General features: G+C 38.3%; 3 protein-coding genes and 1 long non-coding RNA gene across 4 annotated transcripts in view; all 4 read right to left on the bottom strand.

Moving 5' to 3' along the window:
• Window positions 1–2,788: 2,788 nt before the first annotated feature.
• Window positions 2,789–11,848, bottom strand: LOC141547859 (olfactory receptor 5G9-like). Its single transcript, XM_074276505.1, has 2 exons — window positions 10,998–11,848; window positions 2,789–2,882 (listed from the first exon to the last, which is right to left on the bottom strand). The coding sequence occupies exons 1-2, from the start codon at window positions 11,717–11,719 to the stop codon at window positions 2,789–2,791; spliced, it is 816 nt and encodes a 271-aa protein (XP_074132606.1). The 5' UTR covers window positions 11,720–11,848.
• Window positions 3,012–10,981, bottom strand: LOC141547860 (uncharacterized). The gene is made up of 2 exons (XR_012483649.1): window positions 10,395–10,981; window positions 3,012–4,807 (listed from the first exon to the last, which is right to left on the bottom strand). It is a non-coding gene; the product is annotated as an uncharacterized LOC141547860 (long non-coding RNA).
• Window positions 11,849–14,868: 3,020 nt separating the features above from the next.
• The window catches only part of LOC141545917 (olfactory receptor 5M5-like), a 92,627-nt gene continuing 83,831 nt past the window's right edge, over window positions 14,869–23,664 (bottom strand). Inside the window, exon 2 of the mRNA XM_074273324.1 lies at window positions 14,869–15,837. Coding sequence (XP_074129425.1) covers window positions 14,869–15,807 — 939 coding nt within the window. The 5' untranslated portion in view covers window positions 15,808–15,837. The remainder of the gene's footprint in view (window positions 15,838–23,664) is intronic.
• On the bottom strand, window positions 22,648–23,583 carry LOC141546587 (olfactory receptor 5M8-like). The gene has a single exon (XM_074274522.1). It carries the CDS (start codon window positions 23,581–23,583, stop codon window positions 22,648–22,650), a length of 936 nt encoding a protein of 311 aa, XP_074130623.1.

Genomic DNA, 23,664 nt, shown 5'->3' on the forward strand with positions numbered 1-23,664 from the left:
CTTTCTTTCTTTCTTTCTTTCTTCTTCTTTCTTTCTTTCTTTCTTTCCTTCCTTCCTTTCTTTCTTTTCTTCTTTCTTTCTTTTCTTCTTTCTTTCTTTCTTTCTTTCTTTCTTTCTTTCTTTCTTTCTTCTTCTTTCTTTCTTTCTTTCTTTCTTTCTTTCTTTCTTTCTTTCTTTCTTTCTCTCTTCTTCTTCTTCCTTCCTTCCTTCCTTCCTTCCTTCCTCCTTCCTTCCTTCCTTCCTTCCTTCCTTTCTTCCTTTCTTCCTTTCTTCCTTTCTTCCTTTCTTTCTTTCTTTCTTTCTTTCTTTCTTTCTTTCTTTCTTTCTTTCTTTCTTTCTTTCTTTCTTTCTTTCTTTCTTTCTTTCTTTCTTTCTTTCTTTCTTTCTTTCTTTCCTTCCTTCTTTCCTTTCTATTTATATTATTCCATTTTCATAAATATTGATATAATGATATTGTATAATTACATAAAATATTCTTTAATTTGGACATTGGAGATCTAAATCTTAACATTGTAGTTACTATAAGCACTTAATGAATTGAAAATAATATTATAGATAGCATATAAATGTATCCTAAAGGATTAACAATATTTTTTGTTTTGTTTTTGAAAACTATTTATGGAACAAAATATACATTGTCTTAGGACAAATGGAACTAGTCAGAAAATTACTTGGACAGCTATGTGGAGAATTAATTGGAGTGAAGGGAGACATATTAGAAACAAAATAATGTATATTGAATGTGAGGTCATTTGTCCTGGCTAATCAGGGCAAAGATCCAGCCTATAGGGAATGTTTATCCCAAGCCCTTATATAATTATATATTATATACATTGTCTTAGGACAAATAGAAACAGAGCTATTCTTTTGTATGTGTAGCACATGATTGGGTATAGAGGAACCCAGAAGAACTCACTGTGACACAGTTCTCCTTTATTCCTTTTTAATTGTTAGCTTTGGAACTTGTACAAAGAAAAGCTTATACATACATATAAACACACATACATACATATATGTGTGTGTGTATACCAATATAATATTTAAATATTACGAAAATAAAATGGTTCATGACTTTATTAATCATCTTGATTTTTCTCAAGCTCCTTTGTTATCCAGAAGAGGCCTGAGACCTGAGAATCAGATAAAACTGAGCTTTTTTTTAGGCTGGGGATAGCTGAAGTTTCTTTCAGCATTTGAGCATCAGAAATTCCTTGAAATATATGCATACTGAACCCAGAACTTTCCTTACTATGCCAAAAAAACAACTCAGACTGATTCATATCAAATCTCAGATTTGAAAAGCAACATAGACTAGAGATGATCTGATAAGACCACTAAAGACCACTATATGATTATCCCTGTTTCTGTGATTCTGTGAACACAATTGTAACTGTATTCCTATATCTTCATGTGTGCCTACTTAGGAAGAATAAAATCATGTATACAACCTAACTATTTTGTCTTAGAACAAACTCTGGAAAACAAAAAAAGGTTGACATCAAATTTTATAATATTGCCATTGGTCTAGATTGTCTAATAAAATATTGACTTAAATTAAAATAAAATTTTCAATCCTTTCATTATCATAGCTCGAACTGGCCAATCTCAACTAAACCAAAGAGAATTCTGATGCAAAAGTTAGAATCTGTGGGTTGACAAGAATGTAGAAAACCAGATTTAAACATCCTGGGACATTTTAGTAAGGAAATAGCTAAGCAAGATCTGGTGATCATCAAGTTAGCACTAGACAGTTGTCTGTAATTTAGTGTTTTCCTCAATCCTTTCTAAATGCATATGCTTATTTCCCTCTAGAAAATAGGATTTTTTGAATAACAGAAGGTGTGGCAGAAGGAAAGAAGAAAAAGGAATAACTCTGGCCCTAGGGAACTATGCAGCAAAAATAAAGATCTCTACTCTTTATTTTGGGGTCAACAATAAAAGTTGTTTTTTTTTGTTTGTTTGTTTTGTTTTGTTTTTTTCCTTTAGATAAAGTAAATAGAAAGATTCAGTAGGAGTCTGTACAGGTCAAGGAAAAGACATTTGATTCTGAATTCTGTCATTTAATGGGTGTAAAATGCTTATAGGAGACCTGATTTAAGGGTGACATAGCTAATGTGTTTGAATCCAAAATACCAATCTTCCTTTTAAAATGTAGTCTGAGTCATTACAGCCTAATCTAATACCCCATCAGGATTCCCAAGAATAGAACAAAGACATTCTCCTCTATATGTAAAAAAGGAGAATCTCTCACCAATTGGATGGTCAAGAATCTGGGTAGCTAATGATAAATTCGAATATGTACAATTTTATCAAATTCTATAGTAAAACAAGCTATCTAGCAAAAATCAGGTAACAGTACATTTTTCATAGCCAGAATTTGATTTTCATTTTGTTATTTTCTCAACTACATGTGAACAAAAATTAATAATAAATTGCATTATTTATTTTATCATTCATTTATTTTTAAATTAATATAATTTTTTAAAAGTCACTTAAAATTTTCTCCTTCTCTTCTCCCTTCCTTTAAGAAACCAAGCAATTTTATAGAGATTATACATTTGCGAAACATTTCTTCATAAGTCATATTGCAAAAGAAAATGTAGACTAAAAAAAGTGGTAAGGAAGGGGTAAAATATTTTAAAAATATTTCCAGAGAAACAAAGAATGAGTTGGGGACTGTAAGCTACATAAATGTGCCAAGTTCCCAACAATAAATTGTGCAATGAACTTTTAAGAGTGTTCTCCACTTGATTAAGAATATATTCTAGTACTTATTCTAGGGAAGAACTTAATTGCTGATACAAAATTTTATTTTAGCAATTGTCCTATGGATGGCATCTTTGACTTCTTTGTTTCTCAAGCTATAAATAAGGGGATTTGACCTGTCCAGCAGGTCTTCAACGTGGGTCAAAAAAAGAAGGACATAGACCGAAATTAAGGCAAAAGCCTGCGGGGGCTAAGACAGCCCGGGAACAGGATCTAGAGAGAGAGAGAGGGGAGACTACTCAAAGTAATGGTCAAGCATGTCTCGTTTATTAGCTTACAGTTACAGAATTTATAGGCAGAAAACCGCAATGCCATGTATGCATAAGGATTGGGTAGCATGATAGATGAGTCAAATATTTTTGTAACATTTACCAGGTGCAGATTATGAGACGGTTAGGGGCCCAAGGACGGGGTGGAATAACGTAGTTTTGTCTATTCCATATCAGTTCTGGGAACTGTGGTCTTGACATTCCTCAGAAATCATCAGCCTCAGGGCCGTGGTGACCTGGGTTTGTTCAAGAGGGGGGAAGAGCAAGGGGAAAGGTTGGGGAAGGTTCCTGACATGTCCCCCATTTTTCTTTAATAATGAGGCACTCAGGCCTCGTGACCCATTTCCAGCAATACCGGGAGTGTAATGGCTGGTGCAGGTGTCTTAACACTCACGCAGTACAGCCTGGAGGTAGCTGGCCATTGGACGCTGTCTTAGGTCATTGGGATTGTCCATACCATCCGTGGGATTGCCACGCCAACCCCTGTCTCAGATGGATAGATCGATCACTCAAGGTTGCCCGTCATGGCATCACAATGGTCTTATAGCCGTGGCTCATTTTTAAACCTTTTCCAAAGATACCCGGGTTACATATTGCAGAGGTCAAAGTTTTTCATAAAAATGGCAAGGAACAGATTGTCAGGATCCATGAGGGGTACAGGGAAAGAGGGGTAAGGGGAGGGTGATTTCTTAAAAGCATCAGGCTTAACCAAAAACAAAGAATCATCTCAAAGCAATACATGAAGTACTCTTAGAATATTAAAAAGTAGTTTCGAGTGCCAATGCACCCGCAGTATCAATTCATGAATTACAATTCTTAGGAATACAATTGATAGCATAACACAAGGTCCTAATATCAGAGAGATACAATATGTCTCTGGAGAAGAGATATGAAATGGTGTTACAAAGCAAACTGTGCATGTATAAGGGAGTTATAGTAGGGTGAACAATTATCAGGTTTTTTGAAAACAGAGGCAAAGTTTTCGAATTCTTTCTGCTGCCCGCCGAAGTCTGGATTTCTTCAAGAGGTGGTCATTAAAATGCAGGGGTTCGATGTTTTCAGCTTTGCCTTCTTCTTGGTCTTGTATGCGATGGTAGTATATGTGATTCTTCCTGCTAATTGCTGTATCTACTTGGGTTTTTACAAAAGATGTTAGTTTATTAAAGGCCCAGGGGCCAAAAGAGATGAGTAGAAGGAGACCTATAATAGGCCCGAGAAGGCTAGGGAGAAGGGTGGAAAGCCAAGGAGAGGTAGAAAACCAATTTTGGTACCAGGATTCTTGTTGTTCCCTCTCTTTCTTTCTTTTTTCTAGGCTATCTCTAACCTTCTGTAAGCTATTTTCTACAAGGCCTAATTTATCGGAGTAAAAGCAGCAATTTACAAAGGTCCGGGTATAGAGTGGGCCACCAATCAGAGGTGGAGATTTTTGAGGTACTCCATACCACGTCTCCCCAGGAATTTTGCACTACCCAAGTATAGTTGAGTAGTTGGTAGGGAGAGGGTAGTGCTGAGGGGGTCACTAGAAGGAGGATTAAAAAAATGAGTTGCATAGCGGTAAACTAATATACTAAGCAGGGCAGGGAATTGATGTGTTTGGACAACAGCAGCAGAAGCTAATAAGGAGAATAAGCGCTATTATGATGACAACAGCTGCAATAAGAAGGAGAGAAAAATACATTACCCCTGCGTTGGGCCTCTGGAGCTGCCGAGTGTTGGGATGGTGGTCCGGGGTCAGGGAATAAAGCTTCTCAGGCTCCTTGGCCTATCTGTACCTGTAAGAAAGCAGAAGGGGCTTTTCTCAGGGTTTTCCCCTGGGTGGTTGAAAGGGTTTGACCAGGCGCTCAGGGAGCCATCTGGCATTCTGGGCCTGGGAGTCATAAACACATGCGTGTCCTTTTCCCCAAATTAGAACAGGGTCAGGACCATACCACTTGTTGGTGAGTGGATCTCTCCATTTGACCTGAGCATAAGTATCAGATGTAGAGGGGTGCCAGAGACGGTCTGCTGCTGACTTCCCATTATCATCCAACGTTAGGAAGTTGAGCACAAAAAGCGCATGATTAAGGACGGTCTTCTGGTTGCCAGCTCGTGAGTACAGTAATTCAGGGCCTGATTGTAGTTTATTAATCATTCTCTTTAGAGTCTGATGTGCTCTTTCCACTATACCCTGTCCTTGGGGGTTATAAGGGATGCCAGTGATATGTTTAATACCCATGTGTGCACAGAACTGTTTGAATGAGGAGCTGGTGTATCCAGGGCCGTTATCTGTTTTAAAAATTTTTAGGCTTTGGTGCCATAGCCAGGGTGGCCACAACATGGCTGATAACATGCTTAGTGGCTTCTCCAGTTTGAAGGGAGGCGCAAAGGAACCCACTGAAAGTGTCAATGGACACATGGATGTATTTTAATTTACCAAGCGATGGAAGATGGGTGACATCCATTTGCCAAAGCTCTCCAGGTATCAGTCCCCGTGGATTGACTCCTAAATGTGGTTCAGGTAAGTGTACTAAACAGCCAGGGCATTGTTTAACTATCTGTCTTGCTTGATCTTTTGTGATCTTATATAGGAGTCGTAGGGTGTGAGCATTTAAGTGGTGCATCTTGTGTGCCTCAGTGGCTAGGTCAACAGGAGAGGCTAATTCACTTGTAGCTAAGAGAGCTTGTTTGGTGGCTAGATCTACTTTCGTATTTCCTTCTGTCAGGGGACCAGGAAGGTCAGTGTGTGCACGGATGTGGCAAATAAAGAAGGGGTGACTTCTTTCCTGAATCAGATTTTGTAATTGAGCAAACATAGGGGAAGCATTAGTAGAGGGCTTGATATAAGGAACAGTTTCAAGCAGTGGAACAGAATTGGCAATGTATGCACTATCAGTATAAATGTTCATGGGACCGGGGATATTCCTGAATACCCAGAGGATAGCGGCTAGTTCTACAAGTTGAGCAGATGCATAAGGTGTGTGAAAGGAAGTGAGTTTTGAGTCTATTGTGACTGCAGCTGTCCCTGATGAAGAGCCGTCAGTAAATATTAGATGAGCCTTTTTTATAGGGCTAGTCTTGGTTATACGTGGAAAGGTAACTGAATTTTCTGTAAGGAACTTAATAAGTTTATCTGGAGGGTATTGGTTGTTCAATGTCCCTTGATAAGAAATAGTGGCAATAGCCCAAGCGTCACTCCTTTGTTGGAGTTGCGTCAGTTCTGTGCTGGTGTATGGGCAGACAATATGGTCGGGATCTTTCCCAAAAATTTTTATGGAGAGGGTCCTTCCTTCTTGTAGAATCTCTGATACAAGTATGGGATAAGTGGCAAGTATTTTATTAGGAGTTGCTGAGCTATGGATCCAGAACAGGGGCATTCCTTGCCATAGCAAACCGGTGGGAGAAAAGGTTGTGGAAAAAATGAGAAGCCAGAGTTTTTTTGCAGGGTCATAGTATCCAATCTTTTGAGTGGATATTGCCTGATTGACTTTCTGTAAGGCAGTCTCACCTTCCTTTGTTATGGAGCGTGGTGAGGAAGGGTCCGAGTCTCCTTTTAGAATGTCAAAGAGGGGTTTAAGATCCCCTGTAGTTAATTTCAGATAGGGACGTAGCCAATTAATATCCCCTAGAAGTTTTTGGAAATCATTTAATGTCTTAAGATGGGCGGTACGTATCTGGGCTTTCTGGGTTATTACCTGAGAAAAATGTAGCTCAAACCCAAGGAAAAGTTGGGGGAGGGTAGTTTGGACTTTTTCTGGTGAAACTTGCAGGCCTCTCTTTTGGAGGGCTGAAACTAGACTATCAGATACCTTTACTAATTCTAATTCTGAAGGGCCTGCGATTAAGATGTCATCCATGTAATGGATTATATAGAGATGTGGGTATTTTAATCTAAAGGGGTCTACCGTTTGAGCAACATATTTTTGGCAAAGGGTAGGGCTATTGGCCATGCCCTGTGGCAGGACCCTCCATTGGAACCTAAGAGATGGGCCTATACAGTTAATGACAGGGACAGTAAAGGCAAATCTTTTACAATCTTCAGGGTTTAATGGTATGGAGAAGAAGCAGTCTTTAAGGTCTATGACAATCCTATGAAACCCAGCGGGGATTGCTACGGGGGCAGGCAAGCCTGGCTGAAGGGCCCCCATGGGTACCATGGTTTTATTGACTGCTCTAAGATCATGGAGTAACCTCCATGACCCAGACTTCTTCTTGATTATAAATATTGGTGTGTTCCAAGGTGAATTAGAGGGCTCTATATGACCCACGTCTAATTGTAGTTGAACTAATTTAGTTGCAGCCTCTAGTTTTTCTTTTGGGAGGGGCCACTGATCTATCCAGACGGGGGTATCTGATTTCCAGGTGATCTTATCCGCCTGTAGGCTGGGGGGATCAGTGGCCCTTATGAAAAAAGGTTTTGGTTTTGGAAGCCAAGGCCTGTTCTGTCTGATTGGGGTTGCAGCTGTATAGGTTCCCGAATTCCATGATTATTCTTTCCTAGTCCTTGCTTGGGAAGGAATCCTTGTCTCAACATTTGCTCCGTGACAATAGAATTGGGGCTACACATGATAATGCCCATTTGAGATAAAATATCTCTACCCCAAAGGTTGATGGGGAGGTTAGGAACTATAAAGGGGCGTACTATGCCCTTGTTTCCTTCTGCATCCTCCCATATCAGCATTTGTGTAGATTCCATAGTCTCCTGAGTCTGTCCTATGCCTTGGAGATGTGTGAGAGATGGTTGCAGGGGCCAAGAGTTGGGCCATTGGGAGGCAGAAATGATTGTGGCATCAGCCCCTGAGTCAATTAGTCCCGTAAAGGATTTGCCTTGTAGTTTTAGTTTTAAGGTGGGCCTCTCGTGATAAGGACTGTACCCAATATATGTCAGATGACCCAGGGTTAGATATTCCTCTCTTATTTTTGAAAGCTGGGAAGCTAGTGTCTAAAGGGAGTGGCAGTGCTTGAGCCAAACGTTGTTTCGGGGGAATTGTAATAGTGCGGTGGGGGGAAGAAGCGATGACCTTAATTTCTCCCTCATAGTCATTGTCAACCAAGGTGGGGTGAATAATTATCCCTTGAAGGGTACATGAGGCACGGCCTATAATGAGGAAAAAAGACCCAGGTGGCGGAGGTCCAAAAGAGCCAGTAGGCAAGGCTTTTGGGCCGTCCTCAGGTTTTAATACTGTGGTGGTGGAGGTACACAAGTCCACCCCTGCGCTCCCTGGGGTTGCCCTGTGGAGCTGGGGAGGAATTGGGGCCCCGTGGCTGTGTGAACAGGTCCTTGAGGGGCCCGGGGGGGGGCCCCGTCTGCCGTTTCCCGGAAGGGGAGGCAGAGGAGGCAGAGGTCTTCCTTCAATATCATGTGTGGATTTGCAAGTGTTGCCCCAGTGATAGCCTTTTTTACATCTAGGGCACACAGAGGCTGGCAGCGCTCGTCTATTTTGAGCCGTATTGCCAGGAAATCCCTGAAAGTTAGAGGGGCATTGTCGGGCAAAATGTCCTTCCAAGCCACATTTAAAGCAAGTTTTCTGGTGCCCAACAGTCTGTCCTGTATTAACTGCTGCCCCTATAGTGAGTACTGCCTCTGACATGTTTTTCATGGGATCTTGCAGGGCCAATACTGCTTGAGACATTTTTTCTAGTTTGCTCATAGTAGTGTCCTGAACATCTCTGCAGAGTTTGATCATCTCATTAAGGGATTTATCCTGCCACTGGCCATTAAGGACAGCGCAGCATGAACTATTGGCATTTTCATAAGCTAATCTTTTTATAATAGGGTCATCAGCCGCAGCATTCCCTAAAGTACGTTCGGCAGTCTCTAGAAGTCTGCTTATGAATTCAGAATATTCCTCATCCTTTTTCTGGCTGATTCTGTTTAAGGGCATAAAAGGAGAGCCAGTAACAGGGAGGGCCCGCCATGCCTTATGGGCAGCGTGATCAATTTGTTCTAAGAGTCCTGTAGGAAATTTTTTCTGTTTTTTCTCTAGGGCGTATGGTCCTCTGCCTGTTAATTTCTCATAAGTCCAATCTTTATTTTTGGTTTTAAGGTTTCTTTTCTCTATAATCCTACACTGGTGGTCAAATTCAGATTGCCAGTTTATGAACTGTCCTTTAGTCAATACCGATTGAGCAACTTTCACCCATTCGGTAGGGGTCAGTAGACCACCTCTTTTAGCAGCTTCTAAGGCCGACAAGGTAAAGGGAGCATTAGGGCCATAATTTTTAACAGCTGAAAGAAGATCTTTCAAATTTTTAAATCGGGGTTTGACAAAGTCTGTTTCTTCCTCAGAATCCGTCCCTCCCTCATTTTCTTCTATTTTTTCCTCATTTTCTTCCTCATCTGTCCCTTCATCAGTATTGTCTGCTTCTTCCTCCTCACTCCCCTCTTGCGCCGCATCGGCGCCATGAGTGGCTTTTTTCTTTCTAGTAATGACGGGAAAATTAAAGGAGCTACGTTGTTTAGCTTTTGTAGGGTTATTCCTAGGATCCTTTTTAGGGCTAGAGTTGTGTTTGGCTAAAGTCTGGGAAGGCGGGGCCAGATTTTCAAGATTGAGCAAGGGGGAGGTTTGAAGGGAGGCTTGTAAAGCCGAAAATTCCTTTGTCATTTCAAGATATTGTTTCTGTAAATCTAAGGTTTTCCGCAAGGCAGACATGCGTTTGGTAATATCCTCCTGGACTAGACTAAGATCTGGAGTAACAAAGGGGTGAGAAAGGGAATTCTTAAGGATAGGAGGGGCCGAAGGATGTTGTGAGACATGCACCCCACAGGGATCGTAAGCAGCGGCTTCCTCTTCAGTGAGACTCTCACTGTCTTTTCTATTTCTTGGCTGGTTTTGTTTATAGGGAAAAACAGGAAAGGCCAGGAGGGAACCTTCCAAAGGGGGCAGGGGGGATGATGAGATGGGCGGATATATGGATTTAGGTTGGTAGGGGGGCATTTCAATAATCACAGAGGGAGCCTTTTTAGGGACAGATTCTGGTGGAATAGAGCTATGTGACACGGCATGAGACAAAGGACGCAGGCAAGACTCTGCTTCTATAAGTAATTGTCTAATTTTGCCACTATTGTTTGAATCTTCTACAATGTCATTAATTAATTTCCAAAGGGTTAAAACCTTCTGGGGGACGCTTTCTCCTCCCTGGATTTCTTTTTTAATGAGTTCGTTTAGGTCTTGTCCTACCTTTTGCCATTTTCCTGGATGAATGTCAGGACCGTTTATTATAAACCAGGGGCAAACTTTATCAATATAGATAAAAAAATTTATAAGTTCCTTCTTTTTAACTTTAATACCTCTCTCTTTAAAATTTTCTTTAAGCTCTCTAACAAAATTTTCTTCCTTACTCAACTTAGATCCCATGATATCGACAGACGCGAACACTTACCTCTTTTTACTTTCGTTTCACGGAGCTCCGTAACGCCAGCAGCCTGGGGGAGCGAAATCGTCTCTGGGGGTCCGGACGGGCGGGGGGAGCGTTCTGTCGGGTCAAAGTCCCTATTTTTGAGCCTTCACGTTGGGCGCCAGTTTGACCTGTCCAGCAGGTCTTCAACGTGGGTCAAAAAAAGAAGGACATAGACCGAAATTAAGGCAAAAGCCTGCGGGGGCTAAGACAGCCCGGGAACAGGATCTAGAGAGAGAGAGAGGGGAGACTACTCAAAGTAATGGTCAAGCATGTCTCGTTTATTAGCTTACAGTTACAGAATTTATAGGCAGAAAACCGCAATGCCATGTATGCATAAGGATTGGGTAGCATGATAGATGAGTCAAATATTTTTGTAACATTTACCAGGTGCAGATTATGAGACGGTTAGGGGCCCAAGGACGGGGTGGAATAACGTAGTTTTGTCTATTCCATATCAGTTCTGGGAACTGTGGTCTTGACATTCCTCAGAAATCATCAGCCTCAGGGCCGTGGTGACCTGGGTTTGTTCAAGAGGGGGGAAGAGCAAGGGGAAAGGTTGGGGAAGGTTCCTGACAGGGATTCAACATGGGGATCACAGCTATGTAGAATACAGAGAGCACCTTGTGGAGATCCAGAGAGAAGCTTGCTCTAGGCTGCACATAATTGAAGAAGAGGGTCCCATAAAAGATGCTGGCAGCAGTTAGATGGCAAGAGCACGTAGAAAAGGCTTTATGCCTTCCCTCGGCAGAACCGATTCTGATGTTGGCTATGAGGTTGTAGATATAAGATGTGATGATCATCAGACTACTAAATATTAACATTGACCCAGCCATGACAAAAAGGACCATCTTGTTGACTGAGATGTCGGCACAGATGAGAATTAAGAGAGGTGAGATGTCACAGAAGAAGTGATTGATGACATTTGGGCCACAGAAGGGGAGCTGCAAAGCACCAGTGGTATGATTCATGGTGCTGGTGAAACTTGCAGCATAGGGGCCAGACTCCATCTGGATGCAGAGTCTCTGGTACATGGCCACAGAGTAGAGAAGGGGGTTAAAGATCGCTACATACCAGTCATAGGCCACAGATGCCAAGAGGAAGCACTCGGTGGTGGCCCCCAAAAAGCCAAAGAACCATTGATGCAAGGCACAGCCCAGAAAAGAGATGGTCTTCCTCTCCTCAAACAAGTCTCCCAGCATCTTTGGGATCACTACAGCAGAAAAGCCGATGTCCACAAATGATAGATGACTGAGGAAAAAATACATGGGGGTGTGAAGGCGGGCATCAATTCGCATAAGGAAGATCATTCCCAGGTTGCCTGTTGGATTAAAGAGATAAAAGGACAGAAACAACACAAAGAGGGCTACTTGCAGCTTAGGATGATTATCCTAAATATCCTAAATAACCAGAAAAATGAACTCAGTGCCCCTAGTGTAGTTTCCAAGAGTCTGTATTCCTCGAGTTTTCTGTTGAGAAAAAGACCATAAGACAATACATTTGGAATTGATGCCTTCAAGCATGAATGACACTCAGAGACACATCTTGATAAGACAGTATCTGACATTCCAATAGCTTGGGATGGGGAGAGGCATTCTGATATTGTAAAACATGAGATCTATTATCCTTATCAAGTATTCTGATAAAGAGGGAGGGGAGATTTTGTGGAACTGAGAAGCAGGACTGAGTCAGGATAATTAGGGAAACTGATTCAGGACAATAAAAAAGAACTGTGGCATAACAAAATTATCTTAGGATTTCAGACTAGTGATAAGGTTTATAATTAGGGTACCTAAATGAAATTAGGTTTAATTGAGATCTCAGGGTACAGGGAGTCAAATAGAGCTCCCCTCTAACTCCTTTAGATTTGGCACAAGGATACAGAGTTAAATGAGGTCTAGTGGTGGCACAAGAGTCCCCAGTAAAAGAATTTACAGCCCGGAAAACCTAGATTGATAAAAGAGCTTTATTATGGGATTTGGAAGTAAAGCCCAGTTAGGTAGAGATAAAAGTTGAAAGTAGAGAAAAAAGGCACTGGACCCAGAGTTCCAGTGGGCAGAAATCCTTTGACATGGCAGGTGTAAGGTTGCCGTGTTTGTGACCTCTGCAAATAGAGGACTTCAGCTTGGCTCTTTTATAATAGGGGATTTTGGCTACAAGCTGAAGGGGCTTGTGGGTGCAATCCCAGGTTGGCTACAGGCTGGCTTTCAGCCAGGTTTAGAATTTGAATTGAATTTAGTGGGTTTCCAGACTGAGCCAGATAACAAAGATGAAACAGTTTGTGCTTAGGGTGGAGTCCCCTCCCTGAGGCAGAGTCCAAGGAGGTTTTCTCTTTTAAGGATTTTTCAGAGTTTTGGGGTTTCCTCCTCACTAGTACCATAAAGTGTCTAAAAGAATGTGTAGGCTCAGACCTTCTCAAAATCACTTAGCAAAGATTTTATTAGTGTGCTATTGACCACTAAGGCAGGTTAACCATTGTGGCATTTAGTAAGTCAAAGGAGTTAGCTATAATCAGGAGAAAGATGTCATATAAGATAATATCCCTAGAGTACTTGCTGCTATAAGGTGGGTAGTTCCTAATGAACTTGTATTGCTATCAGGAGAGCTAAATTCCTAAAAAGCTTATCTGGGAAATACATCATTGACTGCCAGGCTAATCCTAAAAAAGGGAGTTAGCAGGGAAATGAGGTTCAGATTTGTTCTTTTGTCTCAGAGTAATGACCTGAGGGATTTCCATCAAAACTTGGCCTTCTGATTGGATACAGTAATCATAGGGTTTGTCAGGAATTGAATAAGTAATTCAACCAGGACCTACTGTAATAAAGGCTTACTTTGGATAACAAAAGGCCCATTTAAGTGACAATCTTGTCTGTGCTTGTGCTTACTTCAGGGAATAGCTTAGACAGTAATTCAGGTCTCCAAGGTCAATGTCCATCTCTCTACTAAGAAGCAAGGACCTGATAAATTCCAAGAATTAGGTGGAACGAGACTCTTTATTATCTCCAGTGTAGACAAGAATATAGGGGTCATTTGCCCAGTAGACTTTCTGTGCCTGTTAGAAAGTATTCAACAAAGTAGTGAGAGCTACTTAGGAAAGGGAGCCCTTCAGGAGCAGCTCATGATGAAAATCCCTCTTAGCTTCTCATTAGTAGCTTAAGAAGGGAGAAGGAAAAGTTTCCAGTTTTGACTGGGCAGCAGACAATGTTTCTTTATCTTTCACATGTGATAATTTAGGGACAGGTTTAGAAGATCAAAATGCAACTTTGATACAAAATAATAAAAAAGGTGTTTGTTTTTTTTTAATACAACTTATGAATTTCATAATATAAATGGACCTTCTAAGGTGATTGAGGCTCTTTGACATTTATTTTCCAACTTGCCATTTTATTGTTCCTAGAATGAGGAAAAACTGAAGTCCTTGTCTAGAATGAGAAAAATAAAAATAATTTGTGATTAGCATATCAATGTCTCTGCAAATAGTTTTTTTCAAATATGAGGAGGCTCAATATATTTTTCTTTTATTATTGTTTAATTCTTATTCAAAGGCTAAATATATTTTTGGATTAGCAATCTCTACTCTCTTTTAAATATTACAGTAAAATTTAAGCTAAATCTGTAATTAAATTAGAAATTCCAATAAGGTCAGTTAAACATTTGCCAAATTCTGTCATTTCGAGTTTTATAATGTCTTTTCATAGTCTATGACACTCAATCTGTTTCTACTTTACTAATAAAAGAATGATAAAAGAGATATCCATGAGGAAAATTACTTTGTCACTGAGATAAAGCATGTCCTGTTTTAGAAATGATGGGAATACTGGAGACTGAAATACTACTCAGAGGTTATTATTTTAGTCTTATTGACAGGTGATAAAATCTTTAATTAAATCAGTCACAGTTGGAGTAAAAAGGAAGAGTTGGCTTTGTTTAAATGAGATAATATATATAAAATGCTTTACAAAATGCAAAGTGCTAAAGCCATCTATTATGATAATGATTGTTATTATGATTATTAACAGAACTGAAATGATAAGGTAATAATATAAAGATAAAAAATTGGGAAAACTGAAAATCATATGAGTCAAATAATCTGAGATATTTCATATGATTTTATAAATTTATTGATTCTTGTCTTCTGTTCCATGATGTACAAAATTTCCACTGCATTAAGTATTATTCTTCCATGTTTGTAGATAAGGACATATGCAATTATACAGCCATATCATCACTTACATGATCATTCTTATGACTCTTCTTTTTAAAATTTTTATTTCATTCAGAAATTAGCAAACCTATGATTTTTTTTTTTTTTTTTAAATCTCAAAAGAGAATCTTTTTGCCTTGGCTTACATTTAGTGTAAATAGAAAGTTAGAAATAGTGTCTATATATCAGGGCTATAAAGACTATGCAAACTTATCTACTAGTTCATAAAAGTGAAAAGGTAATAGATTAGCATTTTTATTTAGTCAAAGATTTTCTTCCAATTGCTTTGCTCAGGGCATCCTTCACATCTTTATTCCTGAGACCGTAGATCATGGGGTTCAACATGGGGATCACTGTTGTATAAAATACAGCTACCATTTTACCCTGCTCTACAGACTCTTCAGTGGGACGTCTTAAATGCATACAGAACAGGGTTGAATAGAATATGGTGACTACTGTGAGGTGGGACCCACATGTGGAGAAAGCCTTGCGCCTGCTCTCAGCAGAACGACTCCGGAGGATGGCCACAAGAATGAACATGTATGATGTAAGAATGATCAGAAGGGACTGGACATTGCTATAGCCAGCCACTATATACATGGATAGCTCTTTACTATATGTATCAGAACATGCTAGTTTGATGAGAGGTGGGTCAGCACAGTAGAAATGATTAATTTCATTAGCACCACAGAAAGATAGATTGTAGGTCCTCAAGGTTTCCATCACACTGAGAAGGAATCCATAGACATAGGGAATGATGACTAACCGGATACAGATGCTCTTTGACATTTTACTACTGTATAGTAGTGGGTTGCAGATGGCCATATAGCGATCATAAGCCATGACAGCCAACATACAATGTTCAGTGAGCACCACAGCAATCACAATGTAACATTGGACCAAACAACCAGTGTAGGAAATGGTTTTCTCAGCTGATAAGAAGTTTTCAAGCATCTTTGGGGTGACATTTGTAGAGAAACATAGATCCAGAAAAGATAAACTAGAGAGAAAAAAATACATGGGAGTGTGAAGTCGAGAATCAATTTTGATTAAAACAATCATTCCAAGATTCCCTACCACTGTGACCATGTAGATCATGAGAAATAGCACAAAAAAAGCAGTGCGCAGCTCGGGACGACTGGTTAATCCAAGAAGAATGAATTCAGTCACTTGAGTGTAGTTCCTTTTGGACATTTCCTGGATTCCACTTGAGGATCATTGGTTCTGTTATTTAACAAAGAGATAAAGACAAATAATGAGTACTCTTTTGCCCTTGTTTCATGACTTTCCTACAAAGAGTCAAAAGCCTTCATTTGTATGATCTCAACAACATTCATATTAAAACAATCAGAAAAGGCAAAGTTTAACACAACTCATTTAAAATTCCATAGCTATATCACCAAGAATTACTTATATCACATCAAATAAGCTTTCCTTCTCTTTTGAAAGATGAAGGACAGGATTGTTCCTTTGTGTCTCATAAAACACATTGTTGATCTTTTAGCATCATTCTACTGCTTTGGGGTTAGGGAAAGATAACCTGCCTTCCTAAATTGAAGTATTCAAGTAGTTTGTCTTCATTTGTTGCCTTAATGTGGACATATGATCTTCCCCTCCACGTGAATCTCTATTCTCTCTGTAATATAAACTCATGAACATAAGATTTTGGAGGCAAGTCCATATAATGCCCATATAATGAATTCCACTTTTAGCATCTTCTGCCAGTGGCCCCTCAGCTTCTGGCTGAGCACTGGCAGAAATGGCAAGCCCACTGTCTAACTCCAAAGCCAACCCACTCCGCTTTGGCATAGCTACAGTTATAGGGATATTTTTGTTTTTCCTTGATTTGAATCAAAATTTCTCACTATAACTTCTCCCAGTGTTGGTCTTTTCTAGGTACTCCAGGACCAAGCAGAATAAATCTTATCTTTCCCATTACAATTAAAATATTTGAAGAAATTTATCACTTCCATTGAATCATTGCTTCACAATACTCCAACTAATCCTTTATTCTTGTGTAAAATGTTTTTGTTTTTGTTTTTTATCTTCTTACCATCCTGGCCAAAATACTCCAAATCTACTGCAACTGGTCAATTTCCCTTTCTAAAATGTAGTACTTCAACTGAATATAATGTAGCAGGATTATTGCTTAGTGTGTAAGCAATACAGAATACCCTTCTTGGTCCCTGCTTCCCTGGAAAAATATATGAGAAATCAACTCCATTTCAAGGCCACAATACATTTTTTAAACATTTTACATATACTACTAAGTTATCAGCACATTTGTCAAGCATGATAATTTTTTTTTAATTTAATTTTTATTTTATTTTATAATTATAACTTTTTTTTTGACAGAACATATGCATAGGTAATTTTTTACAACATTATCCCTTGCACTTACTTCTATTCAGATTTTTTCCCTTCCTCCCCCAACCCCCTCCCCCAGATGGCAGGCAGTCTTATACGAAGCATGATAAAATTAAAATTATAAAAGAAATGAATTTTGGTTTTATTCCCTACTTCTCTTTCTGTGTGCCATTTCTATGTCCCTTTCCTTTGCCCTCACAGGGACCTTCTCATTGATCTCATCTCCTTATTTACTGTTATATTCATGTTTGATTTTTATTATTTTTAAAGCCTGTGACTTCATCCTACATAGGGGTCTTGCAGTATGAAAACTTTTTGTTCCATTGCAAATGGCAGAAGATTTGGTGAGTTTCTTTGGCAAATAAATAGTCAAGAGTTTTACAAATAATCAGATAATTAGTTTGTATCAAAAGTAGGATGTAAACCAAAATGTTCCTAGCAGCAAGGCTGGCACCCTATTTGTTCTACTATACTACTTTGCTAACCTGTTTATTTTATCAACTTGCCTTCCTCTCTGTATATAACTTTATCTATTTAAAGTAAGGGTAATCCTATCACACAAATTTATATATAAGGCAAGACAAGTTAATCATAAAATTACAAAAGCAAATTATCTAAAAACAACACCACACAACAATCTACTATTTCTGGCAAGAAACTTTAAAAAAAATAAATTTTAATATATTAAGGACTTTCTAAGCCAGATCAAGAGAAGATGAGTAAGATTTAAAAACACAACTTCCTGGAAAAATTTCTTAGCCTTGAGGATTTAAATGCTAATCCAATCATAAGACTAGTCATACTCATAGAGTGAATAGTTGAGCACATAAAGTATGTCCCAATATGCTCTAAAAAATGCTTTGTGAAAAATTAAAATCACCACTCTATTCACATATTGGTTTAAATTCCAGAAATTCTGCCAATAGACATTGCAAGGGAGCTAATAGTTCTGGGAGTTTATGCTCTAATAAGGAGTTCCATTGAATGTGATTTGGGAAAGTGCTATTTTTGTGAAATGGTCATTAGTAAACTCTGAAACATTTTAAAGGTAGAAGAGATTATCTTAGAAAGAAAAAGATGGAGAAAGGAAAAATTTGGAAAGGGAGTAGGGGAAGATGGAAAAAAGATGGTATTGAGAGAGTTACAATTAATAATCATACTATTAAAGAGAGAAGGAGACTGAGAAGCCAGAAGCTGTAGTCAGACTAAAGAAAATGAGCTAAAGAAGGAAAATTATTCAGCTGCAAGAAGCCAAGAACTAGGCTGCTTGGTCTCATTATCACTACTTTCTTCCTCCTCCATCCCTCATTCCCCACCTCTGTGTCTCTTGAAAAAAGTAGACTTGGAAACTGATAGTTCTAATTAAACAGAAGATGCTAGATTCCCTTTCCCAAAAAATTGGAAATCATAGAAATAAGCTTAAATCCATCATCCTGTTGGCAAATTAATTCTATCTGTAATTTGCTGAAGATTTTAAACTTATAAATATTTCAGCATTGGTTACCTTCTCTAGTATTTTTATTATCTCTGTAAGCTAGACAAAGTAAGATGATCTGCCTCACAGAAAAGGAAATAAAGATCTAGAAAAAATGAAGCAAATGTGTGACTTTCTTCAGATTGTACACTGAATTGATATTATAATTTAGAAGGAAAATAGAGAGACCTAGTCTTGAAGAATTCATAAATTCATTTTCAGTTCAATTGGCATAAATCCAAGGACAGTTCAGAAAGCAAAACTCATACCTATAAATGAATCAGTGAGTGATATTAGATTTTTTTAGAAAAAAAAAAAATTACATTTTCAAGTCTTTAATAGGAGACAGTGCCAAAAAATGGACTCCTGTTGAAGACCTTAATGTAAAAAGGCCAAGGTCTCTCTTTTCATCCAGAGCCATCTCCAGTTGTCTTAATCTATAGCTTGCCATTGGACCCAGATAGATCTATAAGAGAAAGTGAGGCAGGTGACCTTTCACAGCCTTATCTCACTTCCATCCAATTCACTTGCATGGTATGGCATCCCCTTCCTGAGGTCATGGTCATCTTCAAGAATAAAGGACAAACAACAAAACCAACAAATCGAGAGTCACAAAAACTGAGTTTGAGTCTTGGCTTTGTTACTTGTGATTACTTGGACAGGTTATTTAAACTCTCTGAGCATCAGTTTATTCATCTGCAAAATAAGGAAGTTGGTCTACAGGACCATCAATGTTCCTAAGCTTTAGATCTTTTGATAATCTAAGCAAAAATAGTTTATAAAAGTATTATGCCCTTGGTAGAACTCCCATTGGACAGTAAATAGGAGCTGGGGACATGAACTACCTGAGAAGAGAATGTTAGAGAGAGAGTAGACAGTAATTGCTGCATACATTGGAGATCCACTCTATCTGTTTAGACCAGTTATTTGCCCTCTATAAGTATCTGTTTCATCTTTTGGAAAAAGAGAGCAATAAGACCCACACAGTCTGTCTTATGGTGAGAAATTTACTTTGTCAGTTTCAAATAATATGAAAATGTTTCATCATCATTATCCAATGCAAATTTTTCTACAAAATGAATGGGATGGATGATCTCTAAGGTTCTTTCTTTCTCAAGTTATAATTTTTGTAGTTCCAAAGAACTGTACAGATAATATTCTAGAAACTATATAATAAAACTCTCAGTGTCCTTTCCATTTTTAGAAATATTCTATTGAATGTGCACAATGTAAAATAATACTAGCATAAACAGTCCACTCCACTCCCCACCTCCCATTTTATAAATAAGCAGGTCAAAATGTAAAGAACAGGAGGGAAAAAACATCCTTTCCAGATAGTAGCATGGCATGACTAAAAGCTGTCTCTGATCTCTCCTCATCATCAGTTAACTTGTTATTTTCTATGAGCAAATCTCTTCCCTCTCTTCCATTTTCCCAATCCAATCCTGTACACATTAGAACACTACTCCATGGGATATAAATTCATTACACAGATTTCTTTTCAATCCTACCTGTGAAAGAAATGACATTTTCATAGTGACACTAAGGTCAGAAGATTGTCTGCTGAGGAAGCATTTATACCTAGTCTGATACTTGATATTTCATAAGATTTTCTCAAATGTATGAAGAAGGAGCAATTCAAGTGGGAAATCTTGAATATGCCCAGAGGATTTTGCCAATCAGTAGGATTGCATTGGGATTTGGAAATATGGGCCTGTTTTCTGTTATACTCACCATTACTTGTGTTGCATCATGGTTTTGTCACAGGTATACAGGGAAATCAGACCTCTGTATAGCACATCAATAAACTGTTAGCAGTTTTAGAAAAGAATAATACCCCTACCCAATGTGAGAGCTAAACATAACCCAGGAAGGTTTCTTATTGTGTAAGCATTGTCCCAACTATGAGAGATAAGAATCAATTTGAATACAATAAATAAAGCCTATATTTCTTTCATGGCAACTAGGTTGTGTGATGGATAGAGTATCAGTTCTGAAGTCACGAAGACTCAATCTTTGTGAGTTCAAAACTAATCTCAGATTCTTACTATCTATATGATGCTGGAGAAGTCATTTTACCCTCTCTGCCTCAGTTTCCTACTTTGTAAAATGAGCTAGAGATGGATAATAACAAACCACTCCATTATCTTTGACAAGAAAATCCCCATGTGGTGTAATGCAGAGTAGAATATGTCTGAAATGACCACAGTAATGATGTAGATGGTTAAAAAGAGGACAAAGAATAGGACCTGAAGTTCCAGGCGATGGGTTAGTCCTAGGAGAATAAACTGGGGATTTGTTGTGACATTCTTATTCATCACTTCTCCAAAGGAGCTCCACATTCGTATTTCCTAATATATAAGGAACATACTGAAATAAACTGGCAGGTAGTCAGTAAATACTTGTAAGAGATCCCATATGGTACAATGATCAGAGCATTGACCTTGGAGACAAGACTTAGCTTTTTAAGTATTTGACCTAGGCCGCATCACTTTACCCATCAAGACTTCCTTTTCCTTTCTACAAAATGAAAGCCTCAAACTAGATAATTTCTACTGTCATTCCTTCTACTTCTGATCATGTATTTCACTTAATAGTCATTGTAAAGCTTGATTATTACATATACTCAAGAATTTCATTGGTAGATAATTTCCATTTCTTATTCCTTGCTTACTATAACAGGCTCTTGACAATAATTCTTTTTACTACAAGTAAATGAAATATTGGTAAGTAGTAAGGAACCAAAAAACAGTCCAACATTTTGTTAACTCACATACACATTTTGCTTTTTTATACAATACAAATAGTAGATATAAGGATATAGGGAACACATGTAATCCACTTAATCAACTCCTTAGCTCTAAGGTTCATTCAAGTACCAAGAGATGATGGAGAAAACATAATGATTCCAGTAAATCATCTTTTCCATAGTTGCGTGCTTGTATTTAAGTAGATAGAAAAGTTCAAAGTCAATAAAAAAAGAAAAAAAAGAAGTTAGACTCTTTTTATAAACATACCATTCTAAGCTAAAAAAAGAACCCAAGAAGTTCTGAATCCAGCAACCATGAAGAAATTGATTAAAGAACTATACAAGTGCTAGTGAATTTTCCTTTAGTTCTCACTGTATTATATCTTTAGATGTACCAGATATTCTAGGATTTTTTTTCTCTGCTTTTATCTCCTTTCCTCCCACTGGGGAAAATCCTCTGCTGACCAGAGATATTGTATGACTTGACATCACACCACTAGTGTGGGAATAAGTTCAGCATAATGCAGGAATTTTAAAAGAAATGGTTAATGAATCCAAGGATCAGGGAGGCATAGTGGACCTAAAATGCAATTTTCTTTAATGGTCACTTCATGGATGAAGAAAACTGGTGTCCAGAAAAAGGAATTGACTTTCTGAAGAGACCCCACATGATCATGAATTCAGTGTATACTGTATATGCATACTAAAGTATCCATAGATCAGATAGTATAAGGAGCCAGTCATTAATCAATAAGAATCTGTGTTTTCAATTAAATAAAATTTTCTCTCTACAACGTCACTCACACCCAAGGAAAACAAAACAAAGCAAAAAAAAATGATAAATAAGCATAATAAAACAAAATAAATTATCACTTGGGTTATATCGAAAAATATATCTCTTTCTAAAACCAGCCTATTTTGTTTACATTAGAAGGTGAGCAAAACTCATCACTGATTTTCTTAAATAATTGGTCATTGTATTGATCAGACTTCTTAAGTTTTTTAAAGTTTGTCTTTACAATGTTTCATCAAGTACCTTCTAAATGTTAGAATCTGTGCAAGGTGCTAGGCATATGAAGACAAAAATCAAAGTCTCTAGATTTCAGAAGATTCTGTTTTGTTGGTATAATACACATATATAAGAACAGAAAAAAAACATTAAAGTAAACAATCCAATAGCATTAAACATCATTATTATGTTCATATAGACAATTGTCCAATCTGTAATTTAGAATACCTGATTGAATTTTAAAATTCCAAAATTTATTTAATTCTAATGATTAATTTAAACTTTAACTAGGAAAAATATTTAATTTTACAGCTGTTAAGTAAATATCAATCATTCTGATAAAAAGTGAAAAAAGACAAAACATAGATTTGAAGTTTTACTAACATTATTAGCTTATAAAATAATAAACTATTTTAGACAACCCAACACTGAAATTTATTTAGAAAGTTCTTTTTTGAAGAGTTCTTTGCTTAAGGCTTCTTTAACATCTTTGTTCCTTAAGCTGTAAATCATGGGGTTCAACATGGGGATCACTGTGGTATAAAACACAGCTACCATTTTCCCTCGTTCCACAGACTTCTCAGAGGGTGGTGTTAGGTACATGAAGAAGAGAGTTGCATAAAATATAGTGACAGCTGTCAAATGAGACCCACAGGTAGAGAAGGCCTTCCGTCTGCTGTCTGCAGAGCGAAGCCTGAAGATTGCTGGGAAAATGTACAAATAGGAAATGAGAATGATGAGCAGGGAAAAGGTGAGGTTAAATCCAGCAACAACAAACATTGATGTCTCTTTGTTGTAAGTACTAGAACAAGCTAATTTGATGAGAGGAGGGTCAGCACAGTAGAAATGATTAATCTCATTGGGGCCACAGAATGATAAGCTATAGGTCCACATGGTCTCCATGAGGCCTGTGAGAGAGCCATAGACATAAGGCACTGAGATGAGAGAGGAGCAGACAGTTGGGGACATCTTACTGCCATAGAGCAGAGGATTGCAGATGGCCATGTAGCGATCAAAAGCCATCACAGCCAGGATGTAGATTTCCACATGGACCAAAGCAATAAAAAGGTAACACTGCACCAAGCAGGCTGAGTAGGAGATGGTGGTCTTTTCCACTATGAAAGTCTCCAGCATCTTTGGACTTACATTGGAAGAGAAACAGAGGTCCACAAAAGACAAGTGACTCAGGAAAAAGTACATGGGTGTGTGAAGCCGGGGAGTGATTCTCACTAGCACTATCATTCCCAGGTTCCCCACCACAGTGATGATGTAGATGGTTAGAAAGAGGACAAAGAATAGGACCTGAAGTTCCAGGCGATGGGTTAGTCCTAGGAGAATAAACTGGGGATTTGTTGTGACATTCTTACTCATCACTTCTCCAAAGGAGCTCCACATTCCTTGGTTTTGTATTTCCTAATATATAAGGAACATTAAATGAAAAAAAAAAATACT

This window comes from Sminthopsis crassicaudata, chromosome 6 (assembly GCF_048593235.1).
Source record: "Sminthopsis crassicaudata isolate SCR6 chromosome 6, ASM4859323v1, whole genome shotgun sequence".
Lineage (NCBI taxonomy): Eukaryota > Metazoa > Chordata > Mammalia > Dasyuromorphia > Dasyuridae > Sminthopsis > Sminthopsis crassicaudata.